This window comes from Podarcis raffonei, chromosome 7 (assembly GCF_027172205.1).
Source record: "Podarcis raffonei isolate rPodRaf1 chromosome 7, rPodRaf1.pri, whole genome shotgun sequence".
In the NCBI taxonomy this organism is placed as follows: domain Eukaryota; kingdom Metazoa; phylum Chordata; class Lepidosauria; order Squamata; family Lacertidae; genus Podarcis; species Podarcis raffonei.
This window is the reverse complement of record NC_070608.1, coordinates 66,616,536-66,644,173: the sequence shown is the minus strand read 5'-3', so window position 1 is coordinate 66,644,173 and position 27,638 is coordinate 66,616,536. Positions and strand designations below refer to the sequence as shown.

The following is a 27,638-nucleotide window of genomic DNA, read 5'->3' as shown; positions in this document are numbered from 1 at the left end:
TACCCGGATATATGGCAGCCCATGTTGGCAGTGCCGTTTTTGCTGTTTTATCTCAAAAAGGGCATTTTTATTTTTTCGATTTTGCCCCCCAAAAGCTCAACAGCTTTGGGCAAAACTTAAAGAAAGCTCAACAACTTTCAATTTTGTGGACATGACCACGCCAGCGCAGACGTTGCCGAGACAGGAGTGCGAACATGCTGGGAATGCGAGCTTGGGAGTGCACACCTTTGCTTCAAAATCTGTCCCGCCATGTGATATCCCGAAATCTTCCCGACGCAACTTCAAAAAAGTGTGCATGCACACGAAAGCTCATACCAAGAACTAACTTAGTTGGTCTTTAAGGTGCTACTGGAAAGAAATTTGTTTGTTTGTTTGTTTTTCAAAAAACATGAAAAACTTCACTTGCCTGCAGTTTACTCCTCCGCTCGTAGAGGGCGCTGAGTCTCCCTCCCCCAGCTCCCTCACGCTTCCTGTTCTGGACCCATCAAGGACGCGTGGACTCTCTTCCCTCCCTTCGCGTCATCAAAACCTAGGAAGTCCCCTCTTCTGGCTCCGCCCCCCTCCCGTAGCCTGAGCAAAGCCGGCTGTGGCTCTTGCAGCCCCTCCCTCCTTTCACCTCCTCCGCCACGTCATCCAATCGCCGCCCACCGCTCGCTTCTAGCAAACCTTTTCGCCGCACGGTGATGACTCGCCCGCCTCCTCCTGCCTCGCGGGAGGGAGGGGGAGCAAAAGCGGCGCCTCTCGTGATTGGCTGACGGAGGAGGCGCCTGCCGCTGTTTTTCAAGACGCGGAAACGGAGTGCGGGGGGAAGAAGAACGAGGCCGGCCGGCCGGTCCCACACCTTATATCCCCCGTGTGTGTGCTTTTCTTAAAGGGACCCCGCTGCAAGAGTTCCGGGGGGGGACCGCAAAGGGGAGGCAATAGGGAAAGGAGCACCTGAGGCGCGCTCACCTTTACCTAGGGGGCGAAAAGGCGGGAGAGAGTGGGGGGCAGGTGTAAAGACACACACCACAGGCCCCCCCATGCATGTTGGCCCCGACCTTTCCCACCCTGAATGAAAAACCTTATTTTTTTTTGTCGAGGTTAGGTGGCTTTTTGTATCCAATGGGCACCTCGGCAAAGCAAATATACGGCCATGGAAGCCAGTCAAGTCCCCCCACCCTGTCTCAGGTAATAGGTGATGCCCCCTCTACTTGGAGCCTGCAAGCGCCCCTGTGAGCGCAGCTGAAGGGACTTGGTTGCTGCTGCTGCCCTCGAAACGAGCACGTGGGGCGACACGCCTTCTCCGCAGTAACAGCTCACACGTCCTCGCCGCCACCCCGCTCCTTCCTTCCCCCTTGGGTGCCACGGCATCTGTAAACTCCTGCAGCCCCTCCCCTGCCAGGGCCATGGCACATTCCCAGCAGCAGGAAGACACCTGCTCGAGCTTGGCGACAGAGAACTGTGCAGATATGAGCCCCAGGAAAGTCGCCCTCGTCACTGGTATCACGGGCCAGGTAAGTGCAGCCCAGTCTATTAATACGATACGATAATCTTTATTGTCATTGTCCCATACAGAACAACGAAATTGGAAAAAAAGCTACATCAGACGTTCAAAAACCAACAAGCCTGCTATCCTAGCCTGGTCAGCCCCCTAAAAACTCTGGTACCCCATAATTAAATACAATATACTCCCATAGGGACTACCTTACGCTGCATTTAAAACCAAAATCGCATTTGAATAGAAACCATTTCTCAGGTAGCTAGTCCTAGTCTTTATAACCCTGTACCTTCTTCCAGAAGGCAGAAGCTGAATTATTATTATCATCATCATCAGTGCTTTTTTTCTAAAAAGAATATGTTTAGAGGTACTCTCATTTTGACTCAAGAAAACCACCGATTTATAGTTCAAATTGGGAAAAACACATGCAGTAAATGGACAAAAGTACAAAGATTCACAAAGTGTTTGGGGGGGTGCGTACCCCTGCGTACCCCAGAAAAAAACACTGATGATGATGAAGCCTAGTCCCACCTGACCTGTTATTTCTGTTGTGGAAGGTATCATGGAACATCTGCCTTAGCAAGACTGAATTTGGCGTTGGGGGAGGAAAGGGAGAGGGGAATCAGTGCAAATGAGTTTGACTGAACCGACGTGATATGTTTCCTTTGTGAAACCTGAACCTGAAATACTAATCGCACCAGTGCAGTTACGAGTTTCAAGGCTAGATGTCTCTGTGGTGGACGTATAGGTGTTTGTTAGCAGCTATGTGAGATGTCAAGCAGCCACCAGAAGTCTACTTCAGATCCTTCAACTGGAGATGCTGGTGACTGGACCTTATACAAGACATGTGCTTTATTACTGAAGGGTTGCTCAGTTGGTAGAGAATGACTCATGAGACACTTAAGGTTATGGGTTTGAGTCCCATGTAGGGGGTTGGACTAGATGATCCTTGTGTTCCAACTCTATGATTCTATTAGCTCTGAGTTGTGGGTGACCTCTTTCATAAAATGTATTAAATACTGCATATGTGCAACCCCCCCGCCCCACATTTTTATTGTCTTGTTATACATCGCACTATAGTCTCTATGTGGAAGAGCTTGTTCTGAGTAAAAATGCATAATGTGGGAAATAAACCATAAGTGTGCACTCAGTTCTATGGTAGCACTAGTCTCTTGTTCTTTTAGTAGTTGCAAGAACTGAAGAACTGGGCTGTCAGCAGCCTGTTATAGTCAGGTTATGTTGTATGTTACACACACTTTTTAAAGTGTGCTTAACATTGCTGCTTTTATTTTGAAGGAAAAGCTGCTAATCAGCAGGTGTTACAGTGAAGGCAAGTGACTACAATATATAGCATTTTTTCTTTCCCTCCCTTTTCTCTGCTGCTAATAAACTTTAGTTCTATTAGTCAAGATATATACATAACTCCTCCACACAGTCTCTTCTGCTTGCCAGTTGGGTGGCTTGATGCTGTGGATATGATGATGGTCACCATCCTAGTTGGATGGGGGAGGAGTTTGGATTGCTCTCTTGGTCATTCTTAGAGAAGACCCATTGAATCAAGGTGATTCACTGATTTCAATGGGTCTAGTCTACGTATGACTTACAGTATAATCCTTGTCATATCTACTCAGAAGTACATCTTATTGAATTAAATGGGCTGTACTCCATTGGTAAGTGGAGTTAGGATTGCAGCCTAAGTCTGGATCCAATCCAGTCTATGTAAGTTAGTTGAATTGTGCCCAAAGAGAACTATTTATTTGTTTAATTATAAGGGGACTGTTAACAGACAGCACCAGCAACATGTCAAAGTCATGGGGCCTAGGCCAATACTTTGTTAATCTATAATCCAACCCTCATCAAAATGACCTGTATCTCTATTGTTATAAATATGAAATCACACGCAGAGCCAAGCACAGTTATTTTCACGGTTCTACAATCTCTCTGCAGACCATCTGAATGGAGTGTAATGCTGTGTTATGCCATCTCCAGCTGGAAGTACATACAACAGCTTAATTCTTTTAAAAAATACACTGTGTGGTATCCAACACTCATGTTCTGCTAGCACACACAACTTGTGCTAGCGGGAAGGAACCTTGCCTTCCTTTCCTCCTGTCTGTGCCTTCAAAGTTACCTACAGACGGTTGGGAGACCCTCCAAAGATGATTTGGGGGGAGTGTGGGGAGAGAAGAGGAAACAGAAGAGCTGCTGCATCAGCAGAACCTTGCTGATGATGCTTTGGATACAACCCACTCCTTACTTGACAAAATTGTGTGACTTATTGTGAAATGCAGACTGGCTAGCGTTCCTTTTATGACATATTCAAGATTACAATATGTTATCACTGGTACTGTTTGCCTTTAACAGGATATGCACCGGATGCCCAGCAGTATAAAGTGTTCGACAAGATTATAATTAGTATTGTAAACCTGCTGGAAGCACAAAAGTATACATATTCAGAAATTCATGTACTAAAACTTTAATTTTGTAGCTCTGTCTCACAAGTATGAAGTGTAACAGTGACAAATGAATTTGAAAATACGCCAGAGAGCCATGATTCGTGGTCATTCCCATCTTCTACATGTTTACTCAGATGTATATTCCACTGTTCTGAGTGGCACTCATTTTCCATATTGGCTTCAAGTATCTAGTTGTCCCTTCAACTCACACTTTTCTCTTTTTCAATTACATTACTCGCCCATATGCTCCCTCATACCACACTGAACCTCTTAATATTTCATACTATTTTCTATGTTAGAACAAGCTTCACCTTTTAGTTCATTCAGCTAAACCTCGTTTCTCTTTCAATTGTTTTTACAAACCCTTTCCATATACAAATCATTTCGCAGAGAACTCTAGACTCATTCCACCCTGGAAAAAACCAGGGCCTTTTTCCAAGGTGCTTGACAAGAAACTAGATTAGTCCACCCCTAACTGTATTACGTTCTTCTGGGCTCCAAGGTTATAGTTATACCTACAAGGAAGTTACATATTTGTTCTAGCATTTGATATTTTAAGAGATTGCTCAAAGTTTATATGACAGGTTCTCCCAAACAATCCTGGGATAATTTCCTGATTTGTTAACTGACAATATGCTAAAGTTCACATTTGGATATAAAGGGGGAAATCTGCCTGGATTTTCATTCTGAAGCTAACATATGGCAGCACAAACACTCTACCCCCCCCCCAGCTCCTCGTGTCCTAGATGGGTTTATGAAGACTTGAACCATCATCTGAACTAGGCTACAGAATATGCTTGATAAAATGTTGTTCTCATTCAAGCTGATTAAGCTTTTTCCTTTATCTCCATTGTGCTAAAATGTTAGTCTTGAGATTCAGCAGCCTTGTGTTTCACTTGCTGGAAAGGATTAGATACAATGTAAGCTAACCAAAGTTTATTCATAATATTTCAGTAAAATATTGAAGAAGCCTTCTAGGATTGTGAAGAAGAAGGAAGCAAAACATTAGCAACAAGTACTGTATATGTTAAAAAACATAAAATATTAACTTTGTTACTGGTAAAAACACATTTGTTTCCATTTACTAAGGGACATTGTTACAGTTAACAAATCAAGTCACTTTTCAAACAGCACATAATTTGTAACTGTTCTACAGATGGATATAGTTTACCAAAGAAGTAGGTTTTCTAATACCGGCCATGTAAATTGGCTGTCTACGGCTTGCTAAAGCAGCATTACTATAAGCAATCAGACTTGATCACGTACATAAATGTACAGAGAGCCTCTGACAGCTAGTCGCAATAAGAACACTGACACTCCAGAGCACTCATGGAGTTGACAAGCCAGTTTGGTCAAAAACTGTATTAAACATTCAGCTTCTACTATACTCCGAACATATTAATATTTATGTCTTACTTCACTTCACCCCACCCCACGTTCATTTTTTTTTTTCCTTTTAAGGGCTTTGAATGCATTACTGGGCAGATACAGTAGTATCTCGGGTTACATACACTTCAGGTTACATATGCTTCAGGTTACAGACTCCACCAACCCAGAAATAGTACCTTGGGTTAAGAACTTTGCTTCAGGACGAGAACAGAAATTGTGGTGCGGCAGCAGTGGGAGGCCCTATTAGCTAAAGTGGTGCTTCAGGTTAAGAACAATTTCAGGTTAAGAACGCACCTCCACCTCCAGAACGAATTAAGTACTTGACCTGAGGTACCACCATACTAAGAAGTATAGTATTTGAGCTCCTTGGTCTCAGTTTTTGCTTACCACAAAACAAATTGAAAACCTTTCAATATCTGGAATACAGTGGTACCTCGGGTTAAGTACTTAATTCATTCTGGAGGTCCGTTCTTAACCTGAAACTGTTCTTAACCCTGAAGCACCACTTTAGCTAATGGGGCCTCCTGCTGGTGCCGCGCCGCTGGAGCACGATTTCTGTTCTCATCCTGAAGCAAACTTCTTAACCCGAAGTAATATTTCTGAGTTAGCGGAGTCTGTAACCTGAAGCGTATGTAACCTGAAGCGTATGTAACCGGAGGTACCACTGTAGTAGCAAGTGTGGTGCCGTGGTGGAGAGAGTAAGAATTCTGGGTTTAAAGTTAAGCTAGTATGTCCAGGCAATGTGCATATTTGGGGCAGAGAAGATGCAACTCCTCTAGATTTGTGGATTGGAAATGTCGTTGTTCCTCAATGTAGCTTTTGTTCAGTGGCAAGCACAAAGTGCAGCAGTGACTCCAAAACTCCCTTCTTCCCCAACCCAGGACTCCAGTCACTGGAAAGATGGCCACTATGCACAGTACATGCGGAATATGAGAGTCTCCCAGTGGCGTGCGGTCAGTGGACTAGAGGGACTAGGCTAGTCCCATAAATGTTCCCCTGGTGGCGGTGTCTCCTTCCAAAGCCTGGGAATCTTCTGCTTGATTTACGGAGGGAGATGCGATACTCTGAGGGGTCCAAGAGCCCTTCTGCCACCTTCCCAAAGCCTACCTGGCTTTGGGAGGGAGGCAGGAGGGCTCCAGCACCCTGTCAGAGGCCTGATGCCCCCTTCCCAAAGCCTGGGAGTTTTCTGCCTGGCTTAGAGAGGGAGGCACAATGCTCACATGTGTGACGTTGCCCCATGCCTCGCAAGCTGGCACCTCTGGCCCTAACTGTTCCCCTATGAAAAATTTCACCGCACACCACTGAGTCACACCTAAGCTGCTGGCTGGTCTGAAGGCTCTGCTTTGCTTCTGTGTCGAATTCAGGAATTTGTTTCTTCCTGTGGCAGCCTAAGTGCAGATCACAACGCAATCAACCTTTGATCACCATTGCTTACTGTGGCATTTGCCCGTTCTTTTTTAAAATGTCTGTACAGGGGGAGAGAAAGAGTTAATAGATAGATCAATAGAAAAGCCAGAGGCGGAGCCTACCTGTTTATAAAAGGGCTTAGCCTGAGATTTGGGTTATTTGGTTTCAGTTGGTTGGGAAAGCAGTTGGCAGACAATTGGAAATAGAGAGACAGTGCAGTTGGTTCTTGTGTGAGGGGAGGTAGAAGAGTTAGAGACAGGCTAAAATAAGACTAAGAAGGTAAAGAGTAACAACGTTTTGAATGCAGTTAAAGTTTATTTGTGTTTGCAATAAACTACACTCTTCTTTGTTAAGAACCTGACTGAGACTAAGTGATTTACTGGGGAGGACCTGGTTGGTGGCAGCGGATTATTGGTGTACGGGTCAATAGTCTGTGAGACGACCAGGGGCTCCGTACAAACACCACACTTCCCATAGGGAAGGGCTGTAGCTTAGTGGCAGAGCATCTGCCTTGCATGCAGAGGGTCCCAGGATAATCCCTGGCATCTCCAGGTATGGCTGGAGGAGATTCCTGCCTAAAACCCTGGAGAGCTGATGCCAGTCAGTGTGGACAGTACTGAGCTAGCTGGACCAATGGTTTGACACAATGCAAGGCAGCTTCTTAGGTCCCTAGAGTCAAATAAGATTTCACCTCCTGGATAGGAATATATTGGTACCTCCGGTTGTGGACAGGGTCTGTTCCGGAGCTCCGGTTGGATCCCGAGGTTTCCGCAACCAGAGGGACCGCTTTTGTGTATGCGCGCGCGGCAGCAGACCACTTATGTGCATGTGCGCGGCACAGTAGAGTGCTTCTGCGCATGCACGCATGGTGAAACACTTCTGGATTTGCTGCTTTCGCAACCTGAAGTTTACATTACCCGAGAGTAACATCATCATCATCATAAATTTTTATTTATACTCCGCCCTCCCCAGCCAAGACCAGGCTCAGGGCGGTTAAGGTGAGGTGCCACTGTATATTATAGCAAGCTGTTGGTGTCACTGCAAATCATGATGATAATTTTATTATTTATAACCTGGCTGTGTTTATAATCTGGCTGGGTTGTCCCAGATAACTGAAGCCACTCAGATAACTGAAATTCAGTTCATATCTTAATTCTCTGGAGATCTGTGAATGGAGAAATGCCGAGGCAAAAAAGTTTGGCGAGGCCATTATTTATCTACCAGACTTAAATTTGATGTTTCCTTTTCACCAGTGTGGAGAATCTTACTTGTAATTTCTTTTGAAAATAAGTCAAGAATAGGTGTTTAGTGTAGTGTTAATATAAAATGAAGTATTGTTTTCTGTTGCAAGAGCAGTGTCTCTGTTGGCTCCTGTATAATGGGCCATTTGGAGTGGCTACTTATCTGTGAACACACAAAGGTTATTGTGATTTTTAGTAGAGTAAATATTGATACCATTTACTTTGAGGGCAATAATTTACACCAGGTTTTAATGGGAATGTCTTATGTAAACGACTACTTTTTGAGTTAGAAAAATGATAGAAGGGTTTAATATATTTCTGAATATATTGTCGAATTCAAGCCAGCAGAGCCAGCGAAGTTCAGAGGAATTGGCCACCCTCCAGGTGCCCGGCTTGAATCCTTGTTGACCTCCCTGCCTGCGACTCCCGGCAAGATCAAGGCGAGGTCTTTATCGGCGATTCTTCCCAACGTGAAGAAGAACACACCATTCCTCCCCCTCCCATCGCCGGGGGGGGGGGGAAAGAGACAGACAGAAATATATTTACATGCTTTTATTCCTGTCTTTCCAGCAGTACAGAGAAATCATGTCTGTACTCTCTCATCCCAACTGCAGAGAGAGAATAACTCCACCCATGTACTTCCAGTACAGGGTCATGTGACACTCTGAGCTAACATCCGGCGCTCAGTGCACAGAATAGACTGTCCCTGGTTCCCACGGTACAGTCCCATAACATCAGCTTCCTGTTTACCATTCCAGCCACCTGGAGCTCGCTTCTGCATTGCTCCTTTTTCGTAACAATTTCCACTAGGCTTTGTACAATAAGTATACTATTGAATTATTGTGTTTGTGTTTTAAATACTTATTTTCTTTATTTTCTCACTTCTCAATTGTGTTTTGTATGTGCTAAGAATGTCCAAATTTAACTAATCTTGTAGCAAGGGCATCTTTTTATTTGCTAATGCATCTTCTTTTTTCTTTTCTTTTTTAAAAATGTTGAATACTGAAACTTTTAACAGAAAATTAATCTTATATTATTTTAAATAACAAAATAAAATGTACAATGAACTAGGTGCTGTAGCTGAGGATTTGGCTGGTTAGAATAAGAGCAGTTTTGTAGTGATGGAACTGCTCCATCATATTTATGTGTTAACTGATTTCTTTTTTCCCTTTTAAAGCAGATCTCTAAGTCATTGCAAATGTGTTTTGGTAGTGCCTAAAGTATGGCTGCGGAACCTGTGGTCCTCCAGATGTTGTTGGACTTAAAACCTTTATCATTTCTGACCACTGGCCATGATTATTGGAGCTGCAGTCCAACAAATCTGGAGGGCACAAAGTAAATGTTGAACAGGCCATAAATGCAACTTGCTTTGCAATCAAAGTAGTTTATTACTAATACTTGAAATATTTCAAAGAACAAGAAGGAACTGCATGTGCCTTGCATGCTATCTTAACATGCTTTTCCGCCTTGAAGGAATGAATATATTATTTACAATTCATTTACGAGTGGTTGAAAATAAGGTTTTTTCCAGATATTTAGAAAATAGGGGAGAAAGTTATCATTTCTTCCCTCTTTCCTGATTTCTAAACACCTTTCAAGTTTCCTTCAGCTAAGAAAGAGACCTCTCCTTAGTTCACTTAAGCATCAGCTTTGTTTATTGGTATATAGCAGGCATAGGCAAACTTGGCCCTCCAGAGGTTTTGGGACTACAACTCCCATCATCCCTAGCTAACAGGACCAGTGGTCAGGGATGATGGGAATTGTAGTCCCAAAACATCAGGAGGGCCAAGTTTGCCTATGCCTGGTATATAGGTTCAGCCACATGCCAGTAAACTGATCCCTGTCCAGCATCTTTTTAGAAGCAGTCAATGATTGATCATCTTATTCCATTGGATAGACCACCAACAGCTGCTATTTAAACAACCACAGGTTTGGGGGTAGATTTAGGCATAGAGAACCAGTCTTGTGGGTGCGCTGTCCACTGACCATATCCCAGGAAGCTTTAGGAATTTGTGCTGCTTGATCCAATCTGTCACTTGATGCCCAGCTATAGCCCTTCCTGGAGAGAGAAGGCTTAGCAACTGTGATCCATGCTGTAATAACTTCTCCTCTGAATAATTGCAGAGTGTTCTATATGGGGCTTCTATTCAAGGTGGTATGGAATTCAGCTGCAAGGGTACTTACAGGTGTGACTGGGAGAGCTCGCGTAACACCTGTTCTGAGGGAACTTCACTGCCTGCCTGTCCACTTTTAGGCCCTAACTAAGGTCTTGGTCTTTGAAATATAAAGCCCTAAGCAGCTGTGGTCCCATATACCAGACAGATCACCTCACCCCACACAGACCAAAACAGAAAAAGCATTCACTCATAGAATCTCTGTTAACAATTCAGCCACCCTCAGAGGTTTGAGGAGTGGCAACTTGTGGAAGAGCCTTCTTAGTAGTGGCTCCCAAGTTATAAAATTTCCCTTGGTTGTATGTCCCGCACATACTTTGTACACATTTCTGTGGTGTGCCAAAGTGCAACTTTCCACCCAGGCTGAAATGGGGATAGATGGATGTGAATTTTCCCTTTTGTATCTGACACTGTATTTTATTTTAGGTTTGTGTGTAATATTTTTGTTTTTTAAGACTAATTTTATTCTTACTGTGTCCAGTCTTGAGATTTTGGGAAAGGGCTGGGAACCAATATAACAAAGAAATAAATATTATTTTGAGGGAATATATCTGCAATACTGCCACATATTAAGGAAAATAAATAGTTAACATTTAAAGTTTTAGGTTAGGTGGGGGGTTTTTTTCTTGGTAAACAACTATACTTGCTATGTGTTAGATATAACCTATATTTTAAATAGAAATGGGAGGAATCTTCCTTAATTTGGTGTCTAGACAGGGGAGATACACTTCCTTTTATGAAACTTGATTTCTTTAAAACTGGTTTAGAGTTGCTCAGGTATGCTGGATACAGAACTGCTACAGTTACTTCAGTGTTTTCCTGGAGTGCTAAAGAATCTTAGTACTTTTTAAACAATATGCTGTATAACATCATCTAACTTCTGCAGTATGGTGAGATGAAAGGTAGGATGCAAGTCAAAGGTGGATTTCTTGCTGGTTTGTGTATAATGAATGGTGTGTGTGTGTGTGTGTGTGTGTGTGTGTGTGTGTGTGTTAACTATTTTAGGAAACTCATGTTGATATGGGTGAGTCTGTACTAGCCAGGAATTGGAAGCCTGCCTGCTGGAAGGAAGACTACCAAGTTTTGAGGATTTGATTATAAATATTGTTTGTTACCGAAGGGTGTCTTACAAACATACAGTGAAAGAAGGGCACAGTCATGTTTAATTCTTAGATTTGAGAATCTAAGGCTACAGATTGTGACTATTTTTTTTGCTTGTGGAAGGAATACATTATGTACTTCTCTTACTCTGTCTTGCTTTACTCTTTTCTCATATTTGTTCCAAGTTTAAGGTTTCTCTGTGATTGCTGTGACTCTGCACCAGTTAATTTCGGTTTTGACTTTAGACACAAGGAATCTAAAAATAAGGATGAAAAATAGTTTCTCTTCTACTGCTCAAGTTGCGATTTATCCCTATGCAAATAATATACAATTTTTACCAGAATTTCAGTGATACCTCATTATATTTATCAAATGAAAACAACGATTAGTAAAAATAATTTCTAAGTGTTGAAGATAGTTGGTCTATAAAATATTTTGTTTCTTATTCATATACCGTATTTACTTGAATTTAATGCTCACCTTTTTTGGCCAAATTATGTTGCGAAAATTAAGGTGCACATTAGATTTGATGGCACATTTACATTTCTCAGCGAATACTTTTTTTTGGTTTCAAGGTTCTGAAAATTGAGGTGCGCATTAGATTCTATGGCACATTAGACTCGAGTAAATACAGTATTTGAATAGAAACTGTTAATGCTTTGTGGCAAGGCAACACATTAGCTCATTACAATTTTTGATGATAGGGTTCAAAATTGTGTCCTTTATTCTGAAATCCAAAGCTGGTGTAGGTATTGTATGTTTCTAGCCTATGAAGTCTGCAAACAATTTATCTCACAAGTCTCTATACTTACAATATGAGAAGGAAAGAACTTTTGTATTCCAGTTTCTTCATCAGTGAACTAATTCTTAAATGTTCTCATCTCAAAATCTAGACACCCCTGTTGTGGATTCTGAGTTCAGAAAGAGTTATGCATATTCTATCAGAGGAGGACCCGATGCTTTTTAAAAGTACTTTACCTATGGATTCTCACTTTCAAACTAATTGAAGGAGAGCAAAGTTGTCTGTTACTGGCTGACTAGCAACTCTGGAAAAATGAAGGACATCGAGTAAAATGTTGTTAGGGTTGTAACTTAAAGCAAAGCATGTAGTTTTGGGTAAAAAACATGGGGGAAGCATATTTGCCTGTTTGCCTTTTTTCAGTTTTGAATTCTATGTACTTAAGTGCTTGTTACAAACTAATTCCCATCTATCCTGCTTTCCCCCTTTCCTATAAGGTTTCACTGAGACTCCAGGATTTTAGTCAATTTGCTTCTGTGTTCATCACAAAATCGTAATATGTACTAAATGCTAACCTGTTGTATGATGCATAACATGGCATCTTGGAAGGAGGGAAAACAGCAAATGTTTCTCTTGGCTTGATTATTTCTGAAAGATTTCATTGAGAGACCCAAAAGAAGCTCTTCACCTGGTTTAAAATACAGGTGGAGAAAACACATCTTAATTGGTGAAGAAAATAAGTTATTAACTGCCCATCTATAGATTTGTTGTGTCTGATTCAGAGTGTTTGCATATCTTTAGGAATTTACAAGCAAATGTTCTGCCAGGACAAACTTTTCTGTCCCTGATAGTACTGACGGTGAAGACACATCTGATGAAGAAGGCCAGTCTCACTTCATTCCATGCAATTTCTGGAAATACGAGTCATTTCAGCTGGTACCTGACATCTTCTATTTCTAGGTAGTTAGTAAATATTATGAAGACTTCCACCAGGCTGTTTGATTTCTCAAAGGAGGAAGAGATCATGAGAATCACTCTCATTCTCATAATTTATTTGTAACTTCTCTAAATATTGTCTGATCCAGACAAACAGTCCAGAAGGGACCACTTTGAATGGTATTGAAAGCCACTGAGCAAAATCATTGACAAATGAAAATAAGTATTAATCTGTTATTAACCTCTTTCCAATGTGACAATTTTTTACAAAGGTTATCACCGAGTTATTTGCTCCTATTAACACTAGTCAAGAAGAAAAGCAAGGGGGGAGACGCTGGGTTGCCCAGTATTAACCCACATGTAATGAAATATCTTTTCATGAGGCTCAGTCAACCTTATGTCTATGTATTACTATAAAAGCAAGTTATTTTAAACTACTTTAACAATTGTATATGACTTCCCTATCAGTTAAGTCAAATATATCCAAGCAAAGATAAGGGTAAGAGGTGTGGGCAGTGGTTGACTTTATTGATGTATAGAAGAATAAGAAAAAGTCCAATTCTCAGTCTTCTGGAAGAGGATGTAACTTGTGTTATAAACCAATGGAGCACCCATAGGTCTAACAAAGTAAAGAAAATACAAGTCAAACATCAATATAAGTATCAAAGTTTAGAAATATATCCTATATCATTTTTAAAAGCCTCATCAAACTGTTTCAAATCATCATCAGGAAGTACCATACCAGAACTAACCAACACTCAAATAAGAGGCAAATGCCTGGGTAATTAAAATGTTAACAAGGTACAATGTAAGAAAAGAGAACTTGTCTGGAATTTGCAAACTACAACTAAACTTTTAGTAGCTCAGCGGGGTGTGTCAGTCACTGACTCTTAAAGTCACTGAATAAAATTTGGAAAGTGTTAATAAATATAGGATATTTTCTTTGATATAAATCTATACACATGTGACTGCCAAAGCCTCCAGGGTTGTTGGTTGGTGTCATTTGTTGGTTGAATTTCCCTGTCATATTAATATATCAGTATCAATTTATGTCATAACTGTCTAAGTGTGATTACCGTATTGGCCCAAATATAAGCCGCACCCGAATATAAGCCACACCTTTAAAATTCAAGGGGGGAAATGAAAAAAAGACAATAGCCGAATATAAGCCGCTCCCTTAAAATTCCACAGGCATTCACACCCGTTCCGTTTTACCATATGTCTGTTTCAGCAGCGATATCATAAAAGCCATTTTTTGTGAGGTTACAAATTTAAGCCGCACTTTAACTTTTCACGGTTGGAATTTGGAAAAAAGTGAGGCTTATATTCAGGCCAATACGGTGTGTTGTATAATCATATTTATGTATTTGTGTAACTTCTGTTTGTTTTGTAGTAATTAAAAGCTAGAGCTATTGATAAATCAAGTGTGGTGGGGAGGATGAATTTGGAAACGTTTGCATTTTTTAACCTGGGCTTTTTATCCAAATTTGGGGCTGATTGTTCAAAACAAGCCAACTTCAAATTACTGATTATGAAACTAGCGTGTTGAGATTAACTATTGTTAAATGATGCTCCCTGGTTTGGTTAAAGCAACAAGCTGAGGTTAACTATCCATGCAAGCAAATGCTTTAAACTTCATTTGGTTTGTGATAAGCAATTAAGAAAGTACTGGATAGTTTCAAGGTCCTCTACTGAGCCACAGGGGAGGAAGAAAGGAGGCATGTGCAAGCTCAGGAGAAGTCTAGGCATTTTCAGGTAGTGCCTAACTATGGTTTAATGTTGCATCCGACTATAGCTACTGTGCCAATCTCCCAGTACATTGCAATCAACTCAAGTAGTCTGTTGCAAAACTGGGCTTGTAGCCAGACTGGCTACAAGGAACTGGATAATTAATGCCCTTCAAGAATTCCCAAGGTTCAGCCTGTTGCTGTACACTTGACTATGTTTTCTATGAAAGGGATATTGGAAGCCGAGTGAATATTTTCAGGATTAGGGTTTAAGAGAGGATCCTGTTTGAATCCAAATGTGCCTTTCCCTTGACAGAAGTGCTCTTCCTATCACAGAAGAGCTGTTTTCAACCTGTGCGAGGAAATTGAACCCAAATCGAGCGAAGTTCTGACTGGCACTGCATAATCTCTTGTGTATGTCTTTGCACAACTGTTTTGTGAATTGATTTGAGCATCATCATTTTTCTAATTCGAGTTTGCAACTCTAATGTGGTGGTATTGCACTGAAAGAACTATTGTGCAAGAGTTTACACAACAGCACTAATGCAGCTTTCTTCTTCAGATTGGAACTATTAACTACCTTTCAGTCATCCCCTCAGCTTCCAACATAACAGTGGTACCTCGGGTTAAGAACTTAATTCATTCTGGAGGACCATTCTTAACCTGAAACTATTCTTAACCTGAGGTACCACTTTAGCTAATGGGGCCTCCTGCTGCCGCCACACTGCTGCCTCCGCAATTTCTCTTCTCATCCTGAAGCAAAGTTCTTAACCCAAGGTACTCTTTCTGGGTTAGCGGAGTCTGTAACTGGAAGCATCTGTAACCTGAAGTGTCTGTAACCCGAGGCACCACTGTAATAGGCCTCCATGTGATGCCCACCTGTTTAAATTTATTTATTGTTTACAGGCTGTAGTGGAGATTAGGTCCTGTATTTAACTTGCCTAACATTGAGCAAAAGACAAAAAAAAAAAAAAAGTAGCTGAAGGCTAGATTTCAATAATGTACTGCAGTATTCTAAGAAATTACTTAATCATATAATGGTTATTTATATCATTGTTCTTAGAGACAGCCCTTCTAAATACCCTTTAACACTAAGCTTAATTGGAAGCAAGTTCTTTTGAAATCAGGGCTTTACTTTAGTGTAATGCCCATTATCAATTTTTGCAGGCCTGTTGACCACTACAGTGGAACCTCGGGTTCCATACGCTTCAGGTTACATACGCTTCAGGTTACACACTCCGCTAACCCAGAAATAGTGCTTCAGGTTAAGAACTTTGCTTCAGGATAAGAACAGAAATCGTGCTCCGGCGGCGCGGCAGCAGCAGGAGGCCCTATCAGCTAAAGTGGTGCTTCAGGTTAAGAACAGTTTCAGGTTAAGAACGGACCTCAGGAACGAATTAAGTACTTAACCCGAGGTACCACTGTATAGGCGAAGGCACTCGGTGTGTTCTCTTGAAAGTGCTGGCAGCAGGAGAACAATTTATATTTAGCATTTTGAACTGTATCCAGTCTTTTGGGGCATGGTATAATTCACGTGCCCTTAAGAGAGAATAATTTTATGTTTTACATCTTGGATATGAGAGCTCATTTCTTTAAGAAATGAATCACTAATACTATTTCTGTTTAGATGGGATAGGTATTGAAGGCCAAGAAGGAAGGTTTATGGTCAGATTTATCACACAGATCGCGAGAGGTGGTAATATCCAGTGCTTACTGTGAAACACCTAGATTCACAATGTAGCTTTTGAAACAGTCCATCCGTAGTGTAACCAGTATCCTCCAGCAGGTTTCCAGAAGCAAATGAAATGTTGCTTTATTACCACAGTATTGCTGAATTTTACTATGTGTGAATTCTGTAATGTCAAATTGCCACCTGGAAGGGTAGAGGTGAGATCCTGTTCAAGAATATATACTGAATACCTCTGCAGTGAAACAAACATGCCACCAGATGGCTCAAGAATATAGGTCGGAAAATGTTGGAAAGCTCCCTTTCCACTTTGTATTATTGTATCATTCTTTAAATATTTGAACCATTATAGAAACTATTGTTTTGCACAATATGTTTCATTATTCTACACCATTTGAAAACAAGTTATTTTACATTTTCAGTTCATTTTTCCTGCACAACCTATAAGCCGCAGGTGGGTGGGGGGGTCTAAATTAAAACCTTTGCATGAAGATCTGTTGTGACTGGACTGAAATCTTGATGTGAATGTGTAAGACAAAAAATAAACTAAGCCCAGTCTTCAAAACGATGGTGGTTTTTGGGTAGTTGTGCAACGATACCCATTGGTTAACCTGAATAAACATCACAACTCTGCCTAAAATCCTTGATTTGATTTTTAGCCTTGGCCTTGACCGCATCAAAATTGGTAACCAACTCATCAAAGCCATACCTGAACAGAAATCATTCTACCAATGCTGTCCATTTGAGGACCAACTAATATGGTTTCTAAATATGGCAGTTGTCTGGTTCCCATAATAACAGTTTGCAAAATGACCTCAAAATCACTCATTCATGTAGTTTCCTTTCTGATGATGGCTGGATTTCCTGACTTAATTTTTCAGTTTGAGAGAAGAAGAAGACTTCGCAGGCAAAAAAAGTTAAATTCCCACTACAAGTGGTATTTAAAAGCTTTCTTAGGAAAGCATTGAATATCTTTGAGATGTAAGATAAAAATGTCCAAAGCTATATGTAGCTGCAGAAGCATAAAATAGTTGCTCTTTGCCCATGGACAAACCAGCCTGAACCGGGGAGATCTTTTCCTTTGTTCTAGGTTGGAAGGCCTTTGTTCTAGAAGACCTTCTATTTATTTATTTATTTATTTATTTCATTTATGTATTTAAAAACTGCCAACTCGTTCAAAAAGAGCACGGTGGTTTACAATAGAACCATTATGAAATAATAGAATGCAGAACAAATGACCAACACCTGGATCAAATTAATTCTCTTAAAACGCTTGGTGAAACAGAAACACTTTCAGCAGGCAGTGGCGTATCAGAACTTTGAGTGCCTGTCTGATTTGAGTGGGAACTTCCAGCTTTCACTCTGTTTTAGTTTCCAGTTGGTTTTAATGTCTGTCCTTTTCTTGGTAAGTTGCTTGAGTTGCTTTTTATAAAAGAAAGCAATAAGTCAAATGAAAGTACTAGCAGTGTTCCAAAGCACTGGCACTTAAAGCATTAGTTTAGAAATGAATTAGTTTGAATGTTTTAAGTAGTTTTTTTTAAACTGATACTTTTATTGTATTATTCTTTTCGTAAACCACTTGACTGTTTTTCACAGTCAGGTGGTATGTACGCTTTATGAAATAAATAAACTAATATGAAATCACTGGGGTGCAGTCAAGGTGGATGCTCCAGATGATCTCAGTGATCTGATTGGTATATACAGGAACAGGCAGTCCTTCAGGTAGGCTGGTCCTTGCTGTTTGGGGCATTACACACTAACAATAAAGCCTTTAACTTGACTTGATGCTGTGTAGGCAGCCAGAGGTTTTAGCAAACTTTGTAGCACCAGTGTTACAAATATGTTCATAAGCTACTTTATAATTTGTACACACCACTTGTGGCAACTTTTTCTTTAGAGGTGATCATATAAATACTACAGATAAATACATGGAATCTTTTTTGGGGAAAAAACAAGCTTATTTTCAAAGGGTAAGGTATACCTTTCTACCTGGTCTACAACAGTGTAAATTATTTGTGAAGTTATACAGGTGGCATGCATTGTTACTAACCAAAGCACATCAACCTGCTATATATTATTTTAGCTCTACTTCACCTAGTTGGTACATGGGGCTAGGACTCAAGAAGTCATGGATTCAGATCCCTGTACTGCAAAGATTGAGCCACTCACTGTCTATCAGCCTAACCAGGGTTGTTGTGATGGTAAAAAAATATTGGGGTGGGGGAAACTATATATGTCACTATATATGGAGGAGGGATGGGATAGAAATCTAACTCATAAAATAGCTATTATTTGTATGAGTTGTGTGCCGTTGCTTGGGAAAGCGCACGAACAGCCGAAGTCTCTTTTAATATTATCAAATGATTGAAGTACATTGCTTGACTTGAAGCATATGAATGGTTCTGGTGGTTTCCAAGATAGACATCTGCCAAAGTATGTTTCTAAGTTATTGGCTGCTTCAACTACTTTCCAGGTGTGGAATGTATGGAAAGTCATCGGTGCAACTGAATAGAAAAGTGTAGTTTGGTTTTGTCATCAGATATTAGAGGATTTACACTTCTCTGTGTCAGCATATGTGACAAGTCTTGTTGCTGTTTGGCTAGCTTGCAAATCTCTGCAGATTATTCACATCCAGAGAACTGCAAAAAAGGTTGCCTTGAAAATGTCTGTGGTCCTACTTACATTCTGATGTTTTTCCATTAATATCCTAAACTGGTGCTGTAGTTAACACTGGTCATAAGTGTAATTTTAAGCTTACCTTCTGGTTCATGGAAAGTTAATTTCCAGCTATTTCCAGACCTTTGTGATTGGTAAATATTTTTAACCATAGCATTCAGAAATTGTTGTTTTCCTTGCTGCCAGATATTTCATACCACGATGCAACTTTTTTGTTATTAAACAGCAAGAAAGGAATCTTTCTTAGCAGGATCATAACTGAAGTAGTACACATTTTTCTCATTAACATAGACTTCTTAACATCACATATTACATTCAGCTTGGGGATGTGGCTCCTGTTGTACATATCTTAGATGAAATGTGCCTTTTGGCATTTTTAATGTCATGGACCTAGAATTCTGATCTTAACATTGATCAAACTTTCATGATAAATTGATCTATAATTATAATACAGAATGTGTTAACCTGTTAATATTTTTAAGTAAGGTTGTGAACAAGGATATTAAGGGATATCACCAATTACGAGCATTCTAGTATACCTAGCAGATGCAATTTAAAATAGTTCTAACATTTGACGGTGTTCCAAAACTTCATACAATGCTGTGTGGAATAAATGAATTCCTTGTACAATTCCGTTGAGAGATGATGATGCCTTCCAACATATTTTGATTTCTTTACCCTGCTAAGTAAACTGGATAGACTCACAGCCTGTGAATTGTTTGCCATTTGAACAATTTATTTTCCGCTCTTTGAGAATGCTGAAACTACATACCTTCTGTAACTGCTTTGTGTCTGAAGAGGTTCACTGATAAAATTTATTAATGGAATTCCAGACAGTGAGCAAGTGGATAGGAGAGCAAGAGGTTGGACTTGTAAAACAATTTATTACCAAGCGAAGGGTGGTCTTCTGTCAAGGGTAAGGAAAGCTAACTTGTTAAACCACATAACTGAGTAACGGGGGATCTAAAACCCTATGGATTAAACAGAGAAGCTATGTCAGTAAATTTCAGTATAAAAGCCAGAGAACAACACAGTTAAACATGTCGGTAGCTGTTCACTCCAAGCCCTAGTCACTAGTGCATTAGAATTTGTTGCTCCTCAGTACTTTTCCTTCTTTTTGTGGTCTGCTAATATTCTGCAGCTTTTCAGGTCTGTATCCTAAGTGCCTAGTCAGGGATATGAAGAGCCTTTCAGGTACTCATAGGGGCTTCTGCATGTGCTCCAGGTTTCCACATTAATTCCCTGACTGCATCATCATCTCATGCTGTGTGACAGTGGTTTCCTAACAACTCTTAAGTTCATGGACAAGCGATTGGAAAGCGTAGGCCCAGCAGTGGGGAACATTCAGCCTGCAGGCTTAATTAGACTTGCCAAGTCTCTCTGTTTGGCCCATGAGGCTGTTTAGCTCAAGCCACCCTCACAGCTGATCTTGTATATGATAGCTGGGTCAAAAGGGGGGTTGAAAAATCAGCTGATGTGCAGTGCTTCCAAAGCACTGTGCTTTCCCCCTTGTAGTTTGATTTTAGCCCACACAGGCAAAATGGCACCAGGTGATATACAGGTGGGCATGCTTGCCAATCTGTCAAACATGGCCTCAGTGTAGGTGGTCTGTGGTCAAGAGGAGTCTCAGCCACCTTGCTACATGCATATAGGTTGCACACATAATTCAGGTTCTATAGCACAGCCTCTCCAATTCATGCCTGTCATCAGAGTCTGTAAAGCTCAGAGTTGTTGTATTAAATTAGTTTTATTTACCACATATAGCATCATAGAATCATAGAGTTGGAAGGGACCCTGAGGGTCATCTAGTCCAATCCCCTGCAATACAACTGAACTAAACTAAAGCGTCTATAACAGATGACCATCCAACCTTCTGAGGGAGTCTGCTCCATTGTCGAACAGCTCTTACAGTCAGGAAGTTCTTCCTGATGTTTAGAACAGAACCTACTTTATTGTAACTTGAACCCATTGGTTCAGGTCTGTCCTCCAGAGCAGGAGAAAACAAGCTTGCTCCATTTTCCATGTGACAGTCCTTCATATTTGAAGATGACTAACATATCACCTCGCAGTCTCCTCATTCCCAGGTTAAACATACCCAACTCCCTTAACTGTTCCTCATCAGGCTTAGTTTCTTGATCATCTTGGTTGCCCTCCTCTGCACACATTCCAGCTTATCAATATTGTTCTTAAATCATGGCTTCCAGAACTGGACACATTACTCCAGGTGTGGTCTGACCAAGGCAGAATAGAGTGGTACTATTACTTCCCTTGATCTGGACACTAGACTTCTGATGATTCAGCCTAGAATAGCATCACCTTTTTTTTGCTGCTGCATCACACCGATGACTCATGTTAAGCTTGTGGTCTTTATGACTCCTAGACCCTTTTCACATGTACTGTTGGTAAACCAGGTGTCCGTCAACTTACATTTGTTCAGTTGGTTATTCTTGTCTAGGTGTAGAAGCTGACATTTGTTCCTATTGAAATTCATTTTGTTAATTTTGACCCAGTTCTCTAATTTGTTAAGGTCGTATTGAATCCCAGTTCTGTCTTCTGCAGCAGTAGCTACTTCCTCCTAGTTTGGTGTCATCTGCAAATTTGATTAGCACCCCCTCAGTTCCTTTATCCAAGTCATTTATAAAGACGTTGAACAAGGGGACCAGATACCCCACTTGTCACTTTTTTTCCAGGATGCTGAGGAACCATTTGTGAGCACTCTTTGGTCAGTCAACCAGCTTTATGAGACGGACCGGCAGACATTTCTGTTGCATCCTTTTAGTGCCTGTGCAGTAGTCAGGGTAGCTTACAATTCTTAGCAGCATTAACTTAAAACTCTCAAAATCTTGCTGGAACCAAAGGACTTTTAAAAAGGTAAAGGACCCCTGACAGTTAAGTCCAGTCGTGAATGACTCTGGGGTTGCGGCGCTCATCTCGCTCTACTGGCCAAGGGAGCCAACATTTGTCTGCAGACCGTTTTTCCGGGTCATGTGGCCAGCATGACTAAGCCGCTTCTGGTGAAACCAGAGCAGCGGATAGAAACACCATTTACCTTCCTGCCAGAGCGGTACCTATTTATCTATGTGCACTTTGATGTGCTTTCAAACTGCTAGGTTGGCAGAAGCTGGGACCGAGTAACGGGAGCTCACCCCGTCGTGGGGATTCAAACCGCCGACCTTCCAATCAGCAAGCTTTAGGCCAAAACCCGTTGCCCAAAGGCCAACAAGGGTGAGACAAGGTGAACATCCCTAGAGTGGAAGTGCCACAGTCTAAGAGCTGAGAAGGATCTGCCTCAGGTAATTGTTTACCGTTGCTCAGTGTAATATGCAGCAAGACCTTGAAGCAGAGCCTTTTTATATATGGGTAAGTTCAGAGTAGGGACCTTGATATATCCTGAACCCTTTCAGGACAGGGCTAGCCAATGTGATGCCCTCCGGATACTACACTACAGTTCCCATCATCCTTGATGATTGGCCGTATCGGCCAGGCCTGATGTAATTAGTAGCCATACAGCATCTGGAAGGCAACCTGTTGGCTCAACCCAGGAGGGTTTTTTTTTCATCCGGAACTTACTGGGACTCAGTTCTGACACCTTTCCAGTGGACTCCATTGCAATTCCAAGAGAATGAGGGAGGTGCTCATAGTGAGTTCCAGCACCTCTTTTTCTAGAAAAATATCACTGGCTAAACCTAATTTGGTGTTTTAGAGATCAAAACCAGCAGAGTCCAGTGGCACCGAGAGGGACTTTTCCCTCGCAAGAATTTGTCTTGTTAGGTTCACAGGTGTATTGAATGTCAAACCCATTCTCTCACAACTGAGGAAATAAGATGTTTCCTTTGAAAAACTGAGGGAGTAGTTGGTGAAATGTCTCTAAAATGAATTCTAGACTGCTGATTGAGTTTGCTAACACAGGACATCCCCCTACCCTTTAATTACTTTTAGCCAGAAGAGGAAACCCAGCTTTCCTTTTAGAGCCATTCCAATAGACACATTAAATACTTTCCACAAATACAATTCAGCCCTTTAAATAATCTTGCATCTTTGTTTAAAATAGAATAGTATCTCCACTAATGTATTGGAGATCCTGCCTTTGAGTCTAAACAATTGTTTATGCATGTGTAGAAGTAAATGCCTTGGGTAGAAGTAATTACTAGTGTGAGAGATTTGCACAATATAAATCCAAATTAAAATTTTAATCAAATTTATCATTGTATTCCCTAATCAAGCTGATAATGTGTTTTAATATAAAGCAGCTTAATTTTTTAAAGTACATTTAAATTAACTTTCATATTGTTTCCATCTTGGATTGAGAAGGTGTTATTTTGTTGCAGAAACAGAGGTGTCACATGAACTTGAAGCCAATTTTTTTCCCCTGAGGGACACATCAATAAACGAATACTGCCTTAGTAGGTGTAATAAGACATATTCCAGGTCATGAGCTACCACTGGTGAAGAAAAGCAGTATAAAACCACACAAACACAGCACTTTTATATGTTTTCTTTCTATATTAGGGAGATGTTGACATGCGTAAATGAGGTCATATAATGAATATGAATCCTCATCTTTATCAAGTAACTAATTTTGCATTGGAATTGTAAAACATGGCAGAATGTGCATGTGACTCTTGTGATAGTACTTCAGAAGTCTTTTTTAAAAATTTAAATATTGAACATTACCTTTATGCATTACCTTTATACATTTTTTCTAAGATCTCATGTATAAATTACCAGACTATTGTGAGAGCCATTCCACTGATTCCCAGACTGCTCCTGTATCAACATCTGTGGATGTGAGTTAGGCCACTGGGGTTCAGACTCTAGGCTGTTTCCAGCGAAATAAAGTTATAAAAATAAAATAAGTGAATAACCATAATAAAATTGACAACAGGTTTACTCAGCAGCCATAGCCCTTTCAGAAGAGGGAATTGGTTTTTGCTTCATGCTAATGTTACCAACTTTATATTATTGTTACCTACATGAAGAAGGACTTGGCTGTGATCATACTAAATCCACCACGACCAACTGGCATTTTGGATGCCGTACTTCACAGATGTTATGAGTGATATTCAATTAGGTTTCACTCAAAGTAAATCCATTACTTTCAATGGCTGTACTCTGAGTAAAAAGGAGTTGAATACAGTGTGATTGCAACTTCTGTAAGGGCTATGTTCATGGGAGTTGCACGTAAAGGCAAAGTTGTGCAAAGTCAGAATGACCTCTTGAACCGTCCCCTGAGATCTGGTGAGATTGTTGTTGTCCGAGATCTCCCACGAGTCTCCAGAGCTCAGTAAGCAAGGCAGAGGGCGTAAAAAGCTCTTTTTGTACAGGGTTTTCCCTTTGTGGATAGCCCTGGGAGCTATGCAGAGCCTAGTAAGTAAGCCTTTCTATTTACAGTGGTACCTCTGGTTAAGTACTTAATTCGTTCTGGAGGTCTGTTCTTAACCTGAAACTGTTCTTAACCTGAAGCACCACTTTAGCTAATGGGGCCTCCTGCTGCTGCCGCGCCGCCGGAGCACGTTTTCTGTTCTCATCCTGAAGCAAAGTTCTTAACCTGAAGCACTATTTCTGGGTTAGCGGAGTCTGTAACCTGAAGCGTATGTAACCTGAAGCATATGTAACCTGAGGTATCACTGTATTTATTTTTTGCAATCCACATAAAGATATGATTGTGTAAGTAAAACCAGCATAAGTTGTGATCCCACTGTCCCACTTTGTATTTTGCTGACATTCTAGTGACATACTCATAGTAATTATTTATGACATTAGAATAGGTTCACCTTTATATTGCAGTAATGTTACAATATCCATTTACTAAGATAATGAGTAAATCTGAGAAAAATAAATAAATAGGTAAGCAAGACAATGAAAAAACAAAGGATCTAATGCCTCAATAAGTATAATTTGGCTGAAATTAACCAGCAACTGATATCCTCAAGTAGAGGTACCTTAATTTGTTTTAAGAATGCACATGAGTTTACTAGAAATTACATTTTAAAATAATTTATATTTTCGGTCTTCACAGTTACAAAATATAAATGTCATAATCCATTTTGGCTATGGCTGCAAGATAACCTCAGTGAACACATACAAAATTTGGTATACATTGGGGTATAGTTTAAAACATTCCCAGAATAGTTCTTTTCAAAACCATAACTTACAGGCTACATTGAGCTATGAACTACAACTACTTCACATTTTTACTTGTCAGTGGTATTCTAGGTGCTGGACAAAGGAGCTATTTAAAAGCTTTTTCACAATGGAACCATTAAGAATGATAGAAGTCACATATTTTTTAATGAACGGTGTGCTATAGTACTTGGTGTTTTCTTTTCACAGCCTGATTGTGACTACATTTGACTTGCGTGTGGGACACTAAGCACATTTGGCTGATCTTTTTATATACAATTTAATTTCTTTGAATAACTATTTGTGTTGGGGTTTAATGCTTTTGGTGTGTGTGTGTGTGTGTGTGTGTGTGTGTGAGTGGTTTCTTAAAAACACCAACCTGTCTTGTACTCCACCAACTATTCAAACACTAAATGATCCACTGTTGAAAGAATAAATAATTTAAGCCAAAGAACAATGTCACGGTCTTACTCATTCAACCTTACAAATCCCCTAAGCAAAACAAATTGCAGATTAGCTCAGAAAGAAACATTTGGGTTTTGCTTTGGTTTTTCTTTAAAATAAGGTTTTATTTAAACAAGACAGACAAAAGGAGAAAGATCATCCTGCTACAACACAGTTCAGGACGGAGTGGCTGGATGGCATATAGTTGATGGCAAAAAGTGGTCTTAAGTAAGTCAATCAGGTAAAACAAACTTGTATTTTGTGGCAACTTGTAGAGACAGTAGTGTTATGGTAACGTAGGAGGGAAGGTTCTGTTAGGTGGTGCTGTCTTCTGATTCTTGCATTATTTTGCCAGTTGGTGTTTGCTGGGATATTAGAGAAGTGTGTGGAGGGTATGGGAAACTTGTGGGAGAGGGTAACTGAAAGAAGAAGAACATGTTATGAAACTGTGGCACCTTGCGTTTTCTTCCTTGGCATTCTGTTGAAGTAGTTCTCTGCAATCTTTGAACTGATCACCCTAGCCATACACTTTTGCCACCTGTCCTTCCCAGCTTCCCAGCTAACAGTTTTAGAAAGCCGCAAGGGAGTCAATCTAAAATTAGGGTAAGTACTGACTGCAATTTGCATACCCCAAGAAATGCAGTAAGACCACCACCACCAGCAGCAGCTGGTACTTCCAGAAGGCTTGGGAAGAGACTTGCCCTCATTGCCCTTCCTGATGTGTGCTTTTTGCTGCTGTCAGCCTCCTCTGCAGTAAGGCTAAAGGAGCCAGCTGTATGTCATCTAGCCTGGTGAGAAGATCCCTCCCCTCTGAACTGCATTTAAGCCAGGCTCCTTGGAGTATAGCAAGACTAGTGGCAGAAACGTGGTTGTCAGTTAATGCTTGTTTTGCTATGTATATATGTGCTTAAGCTCAGATTGCTGCTGCTGCTGTTGTTTTTGTAATGCAGAGTTTATTCTGTGTTTGCCAAATTGTTGGTTTTTGTCATTTTTTAATTTGCTTACGTGTTTTGTATTCTGTTTCTCTTATTCTGTTTCTTCCAGTGCTTTGTATTTTGATGTGTTGCTTGTATGCTGTAAGCTGCTTTGGGCACAGCTCATTGTGGAAAAGTGGCAAATCAATCAATCAATCAATCAATCAATCAATCAATCAGGAAGGTTGGCTGGGATGCCCAAGCGGTTGGGGAGCAATATGTTCATACAAAGCGAGGTTCCTGTTGCTTTTGTCCTTCGTCTCTGGTTTGCCTCCTTTGAGTAACTGGCCACAAAGGAGTAGATCAAGCCTTGATGTTGGGGAAAGGGGTTGCTTTCTTTCCCAGGAACAGCCTAGTAGAGCCCTTCTGCAGAAATCACAAGGGAAAGATCATGCTTTTAATACCACACAATGAAAACACACATATAAGCTCCACACTAAAGTGTTAGGAAAAATTTACACTGAAATACTGGTGAGTTTTCATGAGGATTTTTTTTAAAATCACAAATCACTTCAAAACATGGAGAACTGAATTTAAGGTTGAAAAAATTAAAAGCTGAGAGAACCAAAATTGACTAATACTTCTGATTTGCTTTAGGCTTTCTAACCCAAAAGCTAACTATAGTGATTAAAATCATCATTATTCTGTCCTCGGGCATCCAAACCAATTGGATTTTTTAAAAGCAACATATTTACTGAGTGTAGGTGAGTTTCTGTACAAATGCCTTACACCATAATCCTATGCATGTCTACTCAAAAGTAAGTCTTAGTGAGTTCAATGTGGCTTGCTTCCAGGTATAGGATTACAGTTTTGGATTGTGTGGATGATCTTTTAAGAGTGTGATTCTGCACACACTTCTGAGTAGGCATGCATGAGATTGTACTGTAAATGTACATTATAATAATGTTACATTAATATCTCTCTTGACTTTCAGCTGAATGGTCTGAAAGTCTAGAAATAAGGTAAATTGTAAACTTGGACTGACAGTTTAATCAGCCTTCTGAGTGTGATGTTCATTGACCACTACCTCACTGAAAGAAAAGAGGGAAGTGGGACAAGTGGATTGTGATAATGTATCTTGAAG

General features: G+C 40.5%; 1 protein-coding gene across 4 annotated transcripts in view; it reads left to right on the top strand.

The window, feature by feature from the left end:
* The first annotated feature begins 763 nt into the window (after window positions 1-763).
* GMDS (GDP-mannose 4,6-dehydratase) overlaps window positions 764-27,638 on the top strand; it is a 274,695-nt gene continuing 247,820 nt past the window's right edge. For 2 of the 4 annotated variants that reach the window (XM_053397031.1, XM_053397030.1), the window contains exon 1: window positions 764-1,496. In XM_053397031.1, coding sequence (XP_053253006.1) covers window positions 1,389-1,496 — 108 coding nt within the window. In that variant the 5' untranslated portion in view covers window positions 764-1,388. The remainder of the gene's footprint in view (window positions 1,497-27,638) is intronic. The other 2 variants (XM_053397029.1, XM_053397028.1) reach the window with 2 other exon arrangements.